The 15,299-nt window shown below is 33.9% G+C and overlaps 1 protein-coding gene across 12 annotated transcripts in view; it reads left to right on the forward strand.

The window, feature by feature from the left end:
* CNTLN (centlein) overlaps positions 1-15,299 on the forward strand; it is a 329,556-nt gene that overhangs the window by 65,158 nt on the left and 249,099 nt on the right. For all 12 annotated transcript variants that reach the window (XR_013534372.1, XR_008481669.2, XM_054256412.2 and 9 more), the window contains exon 3: positions 10,498-10,582. Coding sequence is in view for 10 of the 12 variants with exons in the window: in XM_054256412.2 (XP_054112387.2) it covers positions 10,498-10,582 (85 nt within the window). In the remaining 2 variants the exon portion in view is untranslated. The remainder of the gene's footprint in view (positions 1-10,497; positions 10,583-15,299) is intronic.

The following is a 15,299-nucleotide window of genomic DNA, read 5'->3' on the forward strand; positions in this document are numbered from 1 at the left end:
TATGAAGAAAACTCCTGCAGCTTGCTTGGTGTCTGCCCAAACAGCTGCCCAGTTTTGTGCTTGAGACCCAGGTCCCTGGTGGTACCAAGGACCCTGGACCCTGATGTCCCTGGTGCAGTTTTATGAAATGCTTTTCACATGAGGGAATCTCCTGATGTGTGGATTGCAAAAACCATGGGAAAATTATAGTACCCAGGCTTGGAATCACAGTCTCTTATGGCTTCCTTTGGCTTGGAGAGGGAGGTCCCCAGCCTTTGCACTTCCTGGATAAAGTGGTGCCCCACCCTGCTTCTGTTTGTCTGCTGTGGTTTGTACCCACTGCCTAACCAATCCCAATGAGTTGAACTGGGTACCTCAGTTGGGAATGCAGAAATTGCCCACCTTCGGTGTTGGTCTCACTGGGAGCTGCAGACCAGATCTGTTCCTATTTTGCTATTATAGCCCCTCCCTTGTATGCTGATTTTGTATCTTGCAACTTTATTGAATTTATCAGTTCTGATAATTTTCTTGTGGAGTCTTTAGGTTTTTTCAAATATAAGATCATACCTTCTCCAAACATGGATAATTTGACCTCTTCCTTTCCAGTTTGGATGCTTTTTATTTCTTTCTTTTGTCTGATTGCTCTTGCTAGGACTTCCAGTGCTATGTTGAATAACAGAGGTGAAAGTAAGCATCCTTGTCATGGTCTAGATCTTAGAGGAAAGACTTTCAGTTTTTCCACATTCAATATGAATACTAGCTTTTGGTCTGTCATTTATGGCTTTTATTGTGTTGTGGTGTTTCTTTTATATCCAGTTTTTTGAGGGTTTTTATCCTGAAGTAATGCCTAATTTTATGAAATGCTTTTTCACCATCAATTGAAAGGATCATGTGGCTTTTGTGCTTCATTCTGTTGATATGATATATCCCACTGACTGATTTGCATATGTTGAACTATCCTTGCTTGCCCAGGATAAATTTTACTGCGTCATGATGAATGATCTTTTTCATATGTTGTTGAATTTTGTTTGGTAGTATTTTATGGAGGATTTTTGCATTAATGTTCATCAGGGATATTGGACAGTGGTTTCCTTTATTTGATAAGTCTTTCTCTGGTTTTGGTATCAGGGTGAGAGTAGCCTTGTTCAATGAATTTGGAAAATGTTTCCTTCTTCTCTGTTTTTCAAAATACTTTAAATATGATTGGCATTAGTTCTTTAAATGTTTGGTAGAATTCAGCAATGAAGCCATTGGGTCCTGGGCTCTTCTGTGCTTGAAGACTTTTTTTATGGCTTCGATGTCATTACTTGTTATTGGTCTGTTCAGGTTTTAGATTTCTTCATGATTCAATTTTGGTAAGTTGTATGTGTCAAGGAATTCACCTATTTTTTTCTAGATTTTCCAATTTATTGGCATAGAGTTGCTCATAGTAGCTGCTAATAATCCTTTGAATTTCTGTGGTATTGGTTGTAATGTCTCCTTTTCATCTCTGATTTTATTTATGTGTCTTCTCTCTTTTCTTGTTAATTAGTCTGGCTAAGGATTTTTCGATTTTATGTATCTTTTCAGAAAGCCATCTTTTTCTTTCATTGTTCTTTTTTTGTTTCAATTCCATTAATTTATCCACTGATCTTAAGTATTATTTCTCTACTACTAATTTTGTGTTTCATTTGCTTTTCCTTTTCTAGTTCTTTAAGATCAATGGTTAGGTTGTTTATTTGAAGTTTTCCTACTTTTTTGTTGTAGGTGCTTATAGCTATAAACTTTCATGTTAGTACTACTTTTGCTGTAGGTTTGGTATTTTGTGTTTACATTATTATTTATTTCAAGAAAATTTTCAGTTTCCTTCTTAATTTCTTCATTGTCATTCAGAAGCATATTGTTTAATTTCTGCGTTTTTTTATAGGTTCCAAAAGTCCTCCTGTTAATTGATTTCTAGTTTTATTCCATTGTAGTCAGAGAAGATACTTGATATAATTTCAATTTGTTTGAATTTTTAAGACTTTTTAGTTGCATCACATATAGTCTTTTCTTGGTAATGATCCAAGTGCTGAGGAGAAGAATGTGTATTCCCGACTGGTTGGATGAAATATTCTGTAACTACCTATTAGATCTATTTGTTCTGTAGTACAGATGAAGTCCAATGTTTCTTTGTTGATTTTCTGTCTGGATGGTTCTGTCTAATGCTGGAAGTGGGATGTTGAAGCCTCCAGCTATTCTTTTATTGGGGTCTTGCTTTTTAGCTCTAATAATATTTTCTCTATATCTTTAGATTCTCCAGTGTTGGGTGCATATATAATTACAATTGTTGTAGACTCTTGCCAGACTGACCCCTTTCTTACTGTGTAATGAGCTTCTTTGTCTCTTTTTATGGTTTTTTTCTTGAAATCTGTTTTGTCTAAGTATAGCTACTCCTACTCATTTGAGAGATTCTTGAAGTGTAACTATAATTCACCCGTGACTTCTATAAGGATGTGATTCACTAAGGTTTAGGATGAGATTGAGGTATCTGCATTTTAAAACAGATTCTTCTGACATTCACCTTAAGGAAAATACTGTGATTTTACAGAATAGAATCTAAACTTGAAAAGTAAATATTGTTTCATCTTTATGGATAGAAAAACCCCAAGATCCAATATTTAACAGTTTTAAAGACTACTAAAAAAATTTGTACCTCTTTCATTGTAACTTGTTTACTGCTTAACTCTAACATTTGGAAAGAAGTTATTTTTAAGAATTAGGGGTTAAGAACACAAGCTGTTGAATCAGGCAACTGGATTTGTAATCCTGGTTTGCTAGTTGTGTGACCTGGGAAAAAATGTTTTACTGTTCTTTTTTATAAGATATAATAAGTATAGAATTGTTTTGTGTTAATGAATACAAGGATTGTAATGTCTAGCACATAGTAAGTGCATTATTATCATTACTATTTCATGTTACAGTTTAAGTTTCTTTTCAGTTTATTTTGTAGTCTTGTGAAAAATCAATTAGTATCTTCTATGTAATAGTCTTCTAAGAGTAACTCTCAGTATTATTTTTTAATATTATATGTTATTTGCAGTTTACTAATCCTAAAAATAATGTGTATTATACTTGTATCCGAAAATGCAAATGCAGAAATATATCTGAATTTCAAATGGAAGATATTCATGGCTTACCAATGATAATACTTTTTGATTTTCAAATATGCATATTTCAAATGAAGCATATGCATAAATTCCTTTATTTTTCTACTGTTTTTACATCTAAACACTATATATTTGTATAAATTTTGAAGATGTGGTTTGCTTTCTTTTTAATATTCTGTACTTTTTTTGTAGACTTCTTAATACTTTTTTCTTATGTTCACTTTCCTAATTTCAGTTCTTCTTCTCTTCTTCTGTCTGGTAATGAAAACTCAATTCTGGAAAATCAGAATGGAAAAGGGAATAAAGGCAAGATGATTTTTAGATTTTATTGACATGTTTTTATTGGCATGTTTATTAAGTTTTTATTGACATGTTTATCAAGGATATGTGTGTTATATCCTTGATATACTTGTGTTCAAAGATTGAATTTCATAGGAAACGAGAGGTTATCTTATTTTTATGGTTGATGTTTACATGCTTGCTAAGGAGATGGTTTCTGTAAGGTTATGGTATATTCTCTCACCAGTGGGACCACCTCCCTCCTGCTCTTTTTCTACTCCTGAACACATAGTTGTACACTATCCTATGTGTATTACGCCAACATAGACTGCAAAGAGGTTGCACTTTGGAGCATGGTAGTAGCGTGGCTGTTTGGAGACCCCAGAAGTGTAGCTGCCAGAATTATGCCATCTGGTAACAATGCTGCCAGGAAATTCCATCCAGGGCATAAATATATTTTTGCTGAGCGTTTTTCCTGTTGCAACAGCCATGAATGGCTAGGCAGAGATATGGATGGATGGTCATGGGAACTAACTGAAAGGTTTTTAATTGGAACCATTCTAATGTTCAAGGTGAGATAACTTGCAATAAAGCGTGAAGAAACACATTTAAACTTTTACAATAGATGCAGGAAGCTTGACCAAATAATCTTTAAACTTCTATGAAGATTTTTAAATTAAATAATCATGAGATTATAGTAAGGAATTGTTACTTAAAAAATTTAGTGTTTATCCACATGGCAGAAGGTAGTACAGAAACATAGCTTTTGTTTTAAAGGTAAAATAATTGTGATCACCTTTATTTGGTTATAGTTTATTTCTGATTTCTTAAAAATTCCCAGAACATTGAACGTAAGTCAACATTACATGGAAAAGAAAGTATTATGCAGCTTGTATGTGTGCATATCTGCATATTTGAGCACAAAATATTGACATGATAATTGTAGTCAAGCCTGAGTGAACAGTGGCCTGTGGGAATTCAGCTGGTGTTGTACCAACTGGATGGCGGCTCAGGACACAGTTTGAAATGCAAGGTGCAAGTTAGCACTTTATTCAGCACAGGCAGGCATCATTTAAAAATCCTTGGGGGCAACCCTGGTGATGTGCAGATGTTAAAACAGTCTGTTCTGAAGTGCTGATATTTTTGAACACTGGAAGAAACTTCTAGATTCTGGGTGAAAAATATTTATGCAGTTACAAAAGGCATATAATACAAATCTTTTCCAACTCTTTTTATGATGTTTTACATGATAATTGTTGAGTATATGCAGAAATATCTGGACAATTAGTTAAAAGAGATGAAATATAAGAAAACCAGGAAATATTTAATTTCTAACTATAAAATGAAAAGGTTTTGTTTTGAGTTTTAGCTTTTATATTTAGAAATGCTGTTGAATGAGTATCTGATACATAAAGAGTATTTGGTCTTATTTAGTAATATATTTAATATAAAACAACTGTGTTCTATTAAATTGTTGCTGCTTTGCTTAGAGTTCATCCATCTGTAATTTACAGATTCAGATTCAAATTCACATCTTAGCCTGATGGTCTTCTGCATTGTGGTCTGACTGAATAAGGAAAAAAAGTCAATCATTTGTCATTTGTCAACTCCTCCAGCACAAGTTTTGGCTTTCAAATATAATTTTAAACATGTATTTTATACTGGAAATTATAATAGTTCTAAATTCTGGATTATATAATAAAAACTAAGTTCTGTATAAAAGCAAAGTAGATATATTAACTATACTTGAGCCTTTACAACATTTTATATGAATTAGGATTTATTGAATTATTTTTATTCCACATATTAAAGTTTTCTTTTTTCAAATAGTTGCTTGAAGTAAAATGTGTTTGTACAATATTTTTGCAACCTCTTTTTCAAGTTTTGTTATTGGTATCTTGTTTATAGATGCTATTCTGGTAATTCACTATGCATATTCATAATAAGAAAATACTTATAAAATAGTTCATGAATAAATGGTAAATAATTTGATGATGGTATAATTCCGATTTCTCTAACCTTCTATTATTATGTCTTACTGCTTTAGAATCTTAATCTTATAATTATGTTTGCTAGAATTGGGAATGTGTTTAAATTGTAAGCCATTGATATGTATAAAATCTGCATTTTAATAGATTCTCTACTCAAAGAAAACTTTAGTCCAACTAGTTTTATTTTGTGCATTATTTATATCTGTAAATTAAAAATAACCAACTTCAGAAGGTTTGCTTTTTTATTTTCTTTGTTTATAAATTCAGACTAATATCACTACCTCATTTATAGTTAAATGTTTTTTTAGACTCTAATATTTCATTTTGACATCTCATTAAAAGTGGGCTCAAACCCAGAAAATATGATCCTGTTATAGTGTATAATATATGGCCTGGTCTATAACATAATACAATTTTGTTTAATGATATAGAATAATTTCTCAGAGTTTTGAGTTTAGAAAAATGGCAGAAAGTTAGCATGGTAATTCATGTGGCTAAGTATGGCAATGTTAAATGTTTACATGGGAAGTACTCTTGGGAAAAATAATTGGTGCTTAAAACTTGTACAGATTTGACAGCCTCTCTTCACTTCATTTTTCATCCTAAAGAAGTCTGCAAATATTCTTAGCTCACATCATTATTGCACATCAGTGGTTCTAATTAGCTAAACAGGAGTTTGTCTCAGTCATTGATCATCATCAGCTTCCTGACAGTGTCTTTATTTTTTTTAAGGAATCTTTTTTTTAATGTCTTGTAAGTACATAGAAGTACATGTATTAATTGAATTGACCAGATAGGCTGGTGGCATTATAAACATGAAACAACATTTAAAAATCTTATTTTTTCAGGTAAAGAATATTGTATTTCTTTTACAGCACCATTTAATCTTGGGAACATTTTTCTGTTATGAAAATGTTAGACTCCCATGCCACCAGGAGGAGCTGCTAGACAAATTGCCATGTTTTGAGTTGTGATTATATTTTAATTTCAAAATTATAACATAGTAGTCAATTTGGGAGGTTTTTGGTTATGAGATATACTATTCAGGTATCTTTTTGAAGTTTTTATTTTATGTGACACTTTATGACCCATTTTTTCAATATTAGGTCACTCAGATTAATTTATTGAGAAGTCTTACTGTTATTTTGGTGACTCTCACACTTTAGCATACATCAGAATTGCTTGAGATCTTGTGTCTTAATCAGTTCTGGCTGCTAAAACAATCCTCGGTGGCTTAAGTATTTATTCTTATAGTTCCAGAGGCTGAGAAGTACAAAATTAAAGTGCCAACTGATGTGATTTCCGGTGAGGGCTCTTTGCAGATGGCTGCTGTTGCATCCTCATATGGCAGAGAGAGATCCTCTCTCTAGTGTCCCTTCTCATAAAGGTGCTACTCCCATTCATGAGGGAGTAATCCTCAAGACCCTAATTGCCTCCCACAGGCCCTACCTCCAAATACTATCACATTGGTTATTAGGGCATCAGTGTATTAATTTTGAGGAGACACAAACCTTCAGTCCATAGAACCTTGTTAAACCGATTGCTGGGCCCCCGACCATTAGAGTTCTTGATTCAATGTGTCTGGATTGGGCTGAAGAACATGCATTTCTAACCTAGGGGCTGATGACGCTAGTACTCTGCAACCTACCACTAGTTAGACTGTGAGTATGTGTATGTGACATACTTGTGTTGTAGGAGAGAATCAACCTAGTATCAAGCTCATTTGGAAGCTGTAATAATGCTTTTGTTTGGGTTTGGTGGCACATAATCTAGTATTATCCCTATCCTTATTAGTGGGGATCTTAGGCTTATTATAGAAGAGGGGATTATAAAGACTAAACCTACAATTTGTTTTTAACATTTATTTTAAGTTTAGGGGTACATGTGCAGGTTTGTAACATAGGTAAATTTGTGTCATGGGGATTGGTTATACAATTTATCACCCAGGTATTAAGCCTAGTACCCACTGGTTATTTTTCCTGATCTTCTTCCTCCTCCAATCCTCTTCCCTCCAATGGGACCTAATGTGTGTTGTTCCCCTCTATTTGGCCATGTTTTTCATCATTTAGCTCCCATTTATAGGTGAGAACATGTGGTATATTAGGTTTTCTATACCTGCATTAGTTTTCTGAGGACAATGGCCTCCAGCTCCATCCATGTCCCTGCAAAGGATATGATCTTGTTCCTTTTTGTGGCTTTGTAGTATTCCATATGTACCATGTTTTCTTTATCCAGTCCATCATTGGTGGGCATTTCTGTTGATTCCATGTTTTGCTCTTGTAAATAGTGCTGCAGTGAATATATGGGTGCATATGTCTTTATATGGAATGATTTATATTCCTTTGTAAACTTATACATTAAACTAATTCCTGGACAGTTAAAAGTAGATTCATGGTACATCCAGAAAGGAACTTACAGAGGAAATATCTGACTGTAATTAATGCTTTAACTTTCATGATCTGGGTCTTTGTCCCTGGGTAAACCCTATCATGCCCTACCTTTTGGTCTCTGGCTATTTTCCTCTTAATGTATATACCTCTAATAGATTTAGTATGTTTTTGCAGTACTTATGATTTTATAATGGTAAGTAATTTGAGGTAATATATTAGTGACAAATTATAGGCCAAGTGCATATATTTTTAACATAAAATAGTTGTATAAATCAATAAACACACTAAAATATAAAATGGCAGATATACTGATAGACAATGGCAAAACAGAAAATAAAAAGGGGTAGAAATTAATCAACTTTTGAAAGTATATTTTATTATTAATACAAGAAACAAAAGAAGTCCTAGTTGTACACAATGGATTGCAATTTTGTATTAAATGTGCTATTAATGTATGGTAAGTAGGAAATAAAATAATAAAGCAAGATAAAGTGCAAATGAGAAGAATAAATCATCGTAATGTATATGTTTGTAAAATTTCCAATGTGGTTTTTTCCAGTTCTCCACCTTTTGTCTGCCTACCTCCAAAGGGCTAAACTTGACTTGAGAAAAACCCTGAACCATGATGACAATGATCTTACATTAATTTATGACTACTAATTTTAAGTGGTCTTTAGTACTGCCTGGTCATAATCCTACTTTTTCCTGGCCCACTTACTATCTCAGTTTCTTGTTTCCTCTCTTCTCAACTTCCAACACTTCTCTTCCCATTCTTCCTTTCAGCTGTTGGATACCCTTGCTTTTATATACCATTGAGAAAATGGAAACTCTTTGAAGGGAGCTTTTATTCCTTCCCCTAAGTATATCTTCCAACATATTTGATTCTGTTCTCATGTTCTCTCTTTTAATTTCTTTGGAAGAACTATTTATATTTATCTAAAGCCAAACAAGCTGTGTGTATCCTTCAAGCCTCAAGGATTCAAAGACGTTGGACTGCAGTTCTCTCTCTCTCATTCATCATCAGTGTCTCTCACTGCCCTGGATAATTCCTATCAGTATACACACAAGGCTGTCTTATCTCCCATGTTAAAAAAAAAAAAACTCTGGTGATCTCATGTTTCTCTTGAAGTACTCTGCCATTTCTCTGCTCCTTTCTATGCAAAATTCCTCTGAAGAATACTTTTCAGTATTTCTGTGTTTTTCTTTCTTACTTGAACTTTCTCTAATTAGGCTTTGTAATCACCATCCTCCTAAAATAGTTCTTGTTAAGATATCACTACTGACCTTAATTGATACAGTTTGGCTCTATGTTCCCACCCACATCTTATCTTCAGTTGTACTTCCATAATACTCATGTGTTATGGAAGGGACCTAGTGGGTGGGAATTTGAACCATGGGGGTGGTTTCCCCATACTGTTTTCGTGGTACAGAATAAGTCTCATGAGATCTAATGGTTTTATCAAGGGTTTCAGCTTTTACATCGTCCTCATTTTCTCTTGCTGCTGCCATATAAGAAGTGCCTTTTACCTCCTGCCACGATTCTGAGGCTTCCCCAGCTATATGGAACTGTAAGTCCAATTAAACCTCTTTTTGTTCCCAGTTTCAGGTATGTCTTTATCGGCAGTGTAAAACAGATTCATACATTAGTATTGCTAAATCCAGCAGTCATTTCTCCATCTTTACTTTTTTTAGTGTGTTTGTAGCAATTGATACCCTTGATCATTCCTTTCTACTAGCTTCTATTAGCTCTTTCTCTTAATTCTCCTCTCAAATTACTGGCTTATCCTTCTTAGTTTCATGTGATGTTTTTTCCTTATCTTATCTTAATAAACTATAAATGTTGAAATGTTCCAGGACTCAATCCTCATACTTCTTTATCTAAAATCACTCCCTACGCAAACCTATCTACTCTTATGGTCTTAAAAACACAGTAATCTGCCTTATCCATGGAGAATATGTTCCAAAGCTCCCAGTGGATACCTGAAATCATGGACAGTACTGAACCCTATGTACACTATGATTTTTCCCACACAGTAATGGGCAGGTAGTGTTTATAGCATGGATACTTTTGACAAAGGGATGATTCACGTCCTATGTGAGTCAGAGTTGGACAGTGCAAGATTTTATCATGCACTCAGAACTGCACTGCAGTATAAAGTTTATGGATTGTTTATTTCTGGAACTTCTTATGTAATATTTTTGGATCACAGTTGACTGCTAGTATCTGAAACCATGGAAAGTGAAACTGAGGGTAAGGGAGAACTACTGTACTTGGATGACTCCTAAATTTGTATCTTCAGCCTTAATTTTTTACTGATTCCAGACTTTTTAATCCAACTGCCTACTCCTTTTGGATGTTGATTAGGCATCTCAAACTTAGTATGTCCATATTTGAAATCCTTGTGTCCGACAGTTTTCTTTCCATATCTTAGATAATGTTTACTCCATTCTTCCAGTTGTATAGGGAAAAGCTTTGGAGACATTCCTGACTTTTCTATCAAATAATCCTGTTAGTGCTACCTTTAAAATATCCAAAATTTAATCACTTGTCAATATCACTGCATCTACTTATCTTGTACAATTCACATTCCTTTTTCACCTGGCCATTTCATTTTGTTTCAAACTTGTCTTTTTTCTATATTTTAAAGTGATATTTGTATTTGGGATATGAAAATTTAAAGTATTAGCTACCAATTATGACTAATAAACTCTATATATTTTTGTATCTAGAGAAAAACAGAAATCTGAAGCTAAAGACAGAAAAGTTCTAGAAATTCTACAAGTCAAGGACGCCAAAATACAAGAATTTGAACAGGTTGGTGTTACAATAAAAATATTGGAAATTATTATATTTGTTTTGGGTAGTAGATCTTGAAAATTATTTTTATGTTTTTGCAGTAGTGTTTATGGAGACTATCAGGGTTCTTATGTTAAAGCATTACTATTTCGAAATCACTAGTAAGATTATTCTTTATTATTAATACTTTGCTTGTACCCTGTTATTTGTTTTCTGAATTAATAGGCTTTAACTCTATCTGATGTTACAGTTTTATAATAGTATCTGGTTGAGATACTGTTTACTTCTTAAACTTGTAAATTTTCAGAATGTCTAGAAGAGATAAAAATTGAGATGATAATATGTATACTTTAAAAAACTTGTATTTTTGTATTAGTGCTGTATTAGGCTATTCCAGTGCTATGAAGAAATACCTGAGACTGGGTAATTAATAAGAAAAAAGTTTCATTGGCTTATGGTTCTGCAGATGGTACAGGAAGCATAGCAGTTTCTGCTTCTGGGGAGGCCTCAAGGAGCTTTACTCATGTCAGAAAGCAAAGCAAGAGTATACACCTCATGATTATAGCAGGAGCAAGAGAGAGAGACAGGGCATGGTGAGAGAGGTGCCACACACTCTTAAACAACGGGAACTCATGAAAACTCACTCACTATGTAAAGTCAGCACTAAGCCTTGATGGATCCACCCCCAAATATCTCTCACCAGCCCCCAATTTCAGCTTTGGGGATTACAGTTCATTGTGAGATTTGGTCAGGGGCAACTATTCAAACGATATCAAGTACAATCCTATGTCTTATGTTTAATCAGTAAATTACACAATTACATATAATTATATGTATATGTAATATGTAAAATCATGTGTGATTGTATATATTCAGTATATAATTACTACAAAAGTACATGTGACCATGCTTCCTGGAAGAATTTTCAAGATATAAACATCTTTAAAAAGAAGTAAAAGAAATTTAAGAGTGGCTAATATTGTTATATAATATTTAAATTCATTTTATACCCAATTGCTCTTTATGGAGCAAATTAACTATAATTTTTCTTTGGAGGTACCTTTGTGGCAACTATGCTTTTTTGACATTTGAATTTATTTTCATTTCTAGCCAATTAAAGGGTCATGAGAACTTTGATCTAGGGTCAGTTGTTGTTATAAAGCTGTTTTATGAACGGACTAAAAGTTCTATTCCCTACATCCACCTCAGTTCTTTCTAAAAATGAATAGTGATTCCAATATAACATATAAATGTGAAATTTATACCTTTTCCAAAGTTGAGTTTGTCTTATAGAAAATGTCATAATTGGTACTATAATGATAAGAATAACATTTTAGTCAGTTTGTTCTGGAAACAAACAGTTGTATTTACCACCCAAGTATTAAACAATATTAATATATTCTCTAAAATAGGTAAATACTGTCATGTGCCTGGTATATTAATTGGATTAGGCTAAGCTGCTTAGTAAGTACAACCTTATGACCCAGATGTGGCCGACATCATTTGTATTCACATTTTACCTGAAAAAATTTGTCCACTCCAAGATTCAGGTGATTTGGGAAAATGTTTTCCTCAGTTACACCTCTATTCCGTTAGAGAAGGAAAATGGGTTTTGGCACTCTTTTTAATATCCTTAGGCATTAAGTTTGCAACACTCTAATGAATGCTTTTCAGTTTACCATCTTCGGATAACTATAGCATACCCTTAGAAAATGTTGCCTTTTTTCAATGAAAATATATATTCCCCTTTTATTTGCTAAGTTCCTTGTTTACTTCTGCATCCTTGAGTAGAGATTATTTCATTACTTATCTTTTTGAGTGAAATCACATAGCTTATGTATAACATATTAAACTTCCATAAGATAAATTATTTCCTTTGTAGGGACCCAAATTTCTTTAGGTTTAATTATTTCATTTTTGTGTAATGATGGTTATAAGTTTCCACAAGGTGTATTTTCAGTTAAGTTTAACAAAATGTTGTATTAAATGTATGTATTATCCTGTGATGGTATAGTAGAACATTCAGAGTTACATTTCTTGCCTTTAATGCTTTTTAAATCTCTTTGATGATTAGGTGAAGATAGAAGTGAGGTGGAAATAGCCATATTCTCCTACACTACTTTGTGTTTTCTATGAGGGCAGAGTCTATTTCTCTCTCATCCACTTGTCAGTCTCATACAGACAACTATATACCCAGCGCCTAATTATTAATAGTTATTTCATCATCGAGTCCACTGACATGGACTGGAATTATTAGGTTGGCAGGAATTAAAGGTATGTAAATGGAACTGTAAGGACTTGATAGTCATTTTGAAAATCACTCTTAGGTTTTCAATTAGAGAAACCAGGAGAACAGTGGGATTATTATCAAAAAGAGGGTTATTTACAGGAAGTAAAATTGTTTTGAAGGTAAAGTTTTGAGCTTCCTTTAGATAGTTTGTGTTTTAGGTGTTGACGGGAATTCCAGTTAGAGATTTTTAGCAAACTGTTGGAAGCATGAATGGAGTTTTGACCTGGAGATGTGGGTATATAATGGTTTAATTAGAGAGAAGATTTTAAGCAGTGAGAATTTTGAGAACAAGATATTTGCTGATATTTTTTATGAGGAAGGGAAAATTTTAGTAAAAGAGATGGAAAGACTTTAGGGAAGTAAGGAGAGAGTACAATGCAGTGTCTCATAAATTGAGAAAAGAGAGTTTCAAGAAGCAAAAGGTTGTCATTGTTGTAAAATGCTACAAAAACTGGAATAGGTTTTTGAAAAAGATATTACATTCAGTAGTCATGAAATTTTTGAATCAATTTTAGAAAGCAATACAAGGGGAATGGCATATGAAATTTTAAGAGATCATTGAATTCTGACAATGTAATGGAAATGAGTGAAGAAATGTGACATTATGGGGTAGGGAAAGACAGGGATAGATTGATTGACTGATTGATTTTAAGTAATAGCTCACACAGTTGTGGGCTGGCAAGTAACTCTGCAGGGCAGTTTGGCAGAATGGAGATCTAGGGAAGAGTTCATGTTACACTGCAAATCCTATGGTAGTCTGGAGGTAGAATTTCTTCCTCCTCTGTGGATGATAGTATTTTCTTGAACCCTTCAAATGATTGGGTGAGGCCAGCCCATATTATGAAGGGTAATCTGCTTTTTTCAAAGTCCATTAGTTTAAATGTTAACCACATCTAAAGAATACTTTCACAATAAATAACATCTAGACTGATGTTAGATAAGAACCTGTGTACCATGGGTAGCTTAGCCAAATTGACATATAAAATTAACCAAATGGGTAAAAGGAGCTGGGGTAAATAGGTTTTAGGTTTATCTGCCTAGAGATTACACTGTGTCCATTGTTTGCTATGGTATGAGTTAGAGGCAAAAGTTTGGTATTCTTGTTTTTTAATTTCAATTTTTGTAGATACTTTGTAAATATCCTTGATATGCATAGTTCTTTCTGTTTTCTTAAAAAGAAAAACTTTACACAAATTAAATTCAATGTAGTTTAATTGAGCTATAAAAGAATTCTTGAGTTTGGTACCACTCAGGACCAAAAGTGGTTCAGAGAGCTCTGCTCCACAGTATGGCCTGGGACTATGTATAGCCAGAGAATGGAAGTGAGAAACAGAAATAGCCAGATTGGTTACAGTTTGGTGTTTGCCTTATTTGGACATGTTTTGGCAATTTGCACTTGTGATTGACTGAATGCTTGGCTGCTGTAATAGGCTGAGACTCGGCTACTATACAAGAATATACTCTCAAGTAGGGTTGTGCTTGTTTACATATTGTTAGGTTATAGTTAGCTACCTACAGAGGCAGTTTAATTTAATAGTTGCTATTTAAACTGCATTTTTTTGGTCAAACTTACTGATTATACAATAATCCTATTGATATGGTGGTAGGGTGTTGGAGGAGGAGAGGAAGCGGTCTGTAGTGTTATGTTTGGGTTTCAGTCTTTTGGGGGGCTGTGCTTCTGGACTGTGACCTTCTAAATTCTTCTCAGTTTTTTTTTGTCTCCCCCCTCCCCTTACCCCCTTAGGAGAGATAGGAAGGCTAGAAGGTGCTAGATTTGGGTATTTCCCTTCCCCAAGTTGGTTAGTTAGGCTCAAGTAAAATCCCATGAGTCTGGGCTCTGGTAAAATAGGTTTTCTTGGCAGACATTGGTAAAAAGAAAAGAATAGTCTCAGTGTGTTTAAAGATGGTTACTTTCTCCCCCCACATATTGGAAACAGGAAGGAATTATTGTCCCATCTTCCTTGTGACAACATGACAGGGGTCCAGTAGGTTAAATTTATGAAAATGTGTCACCTCTTACTATTTGATGGTTCCTCTGAGTGCTGTTTGCCTCCTTTGCCTGATGATGACTGGGCCATCCTTGAATTTTAAACTCTCAGACTTGTCCATATTGATCTTCTAACAATTCATTAATTACAGAATGAGTTTTGTTTCTCCCCTCTGGTGCTAGCTCCTGTGGAAACATTTTCTCCTGGGCATCTGTTCCATTAAGTTGTTATTCTATTTGCCTGTCTGTCTTTTCAATTTTGGGGGCATTGGCTTGCTGGATAATCTCGGTTCCCTAGTGGATCTAAAAAGAGTTGTTGATTTTCAGTTTGTTTAGCTTTTTTTCTTATTGTGTAAATGGGAAAGATGACTTCCAAGTTCCTTATATGCTGGACTGTTAACCAGAAGTCACGCCATTGAATTTTTGTTGTTCCACTGAAAAATATTAAATAGCTCCTA

This window comes from Callithrix jacchus, chromosome 1, assembly GCF_049354715.1.
Source record: "Callithrix jacchus isolate 240 chromosome 1, calJac240_pri, whole genome shotgun sequence".
Taxonomy (NCBI): domain Eukaryota; kingdom Metazoa; phylum Chordata; class Mammalia; order Primates; family Cebidae; genus Callithrix; species Callithrix jacchus.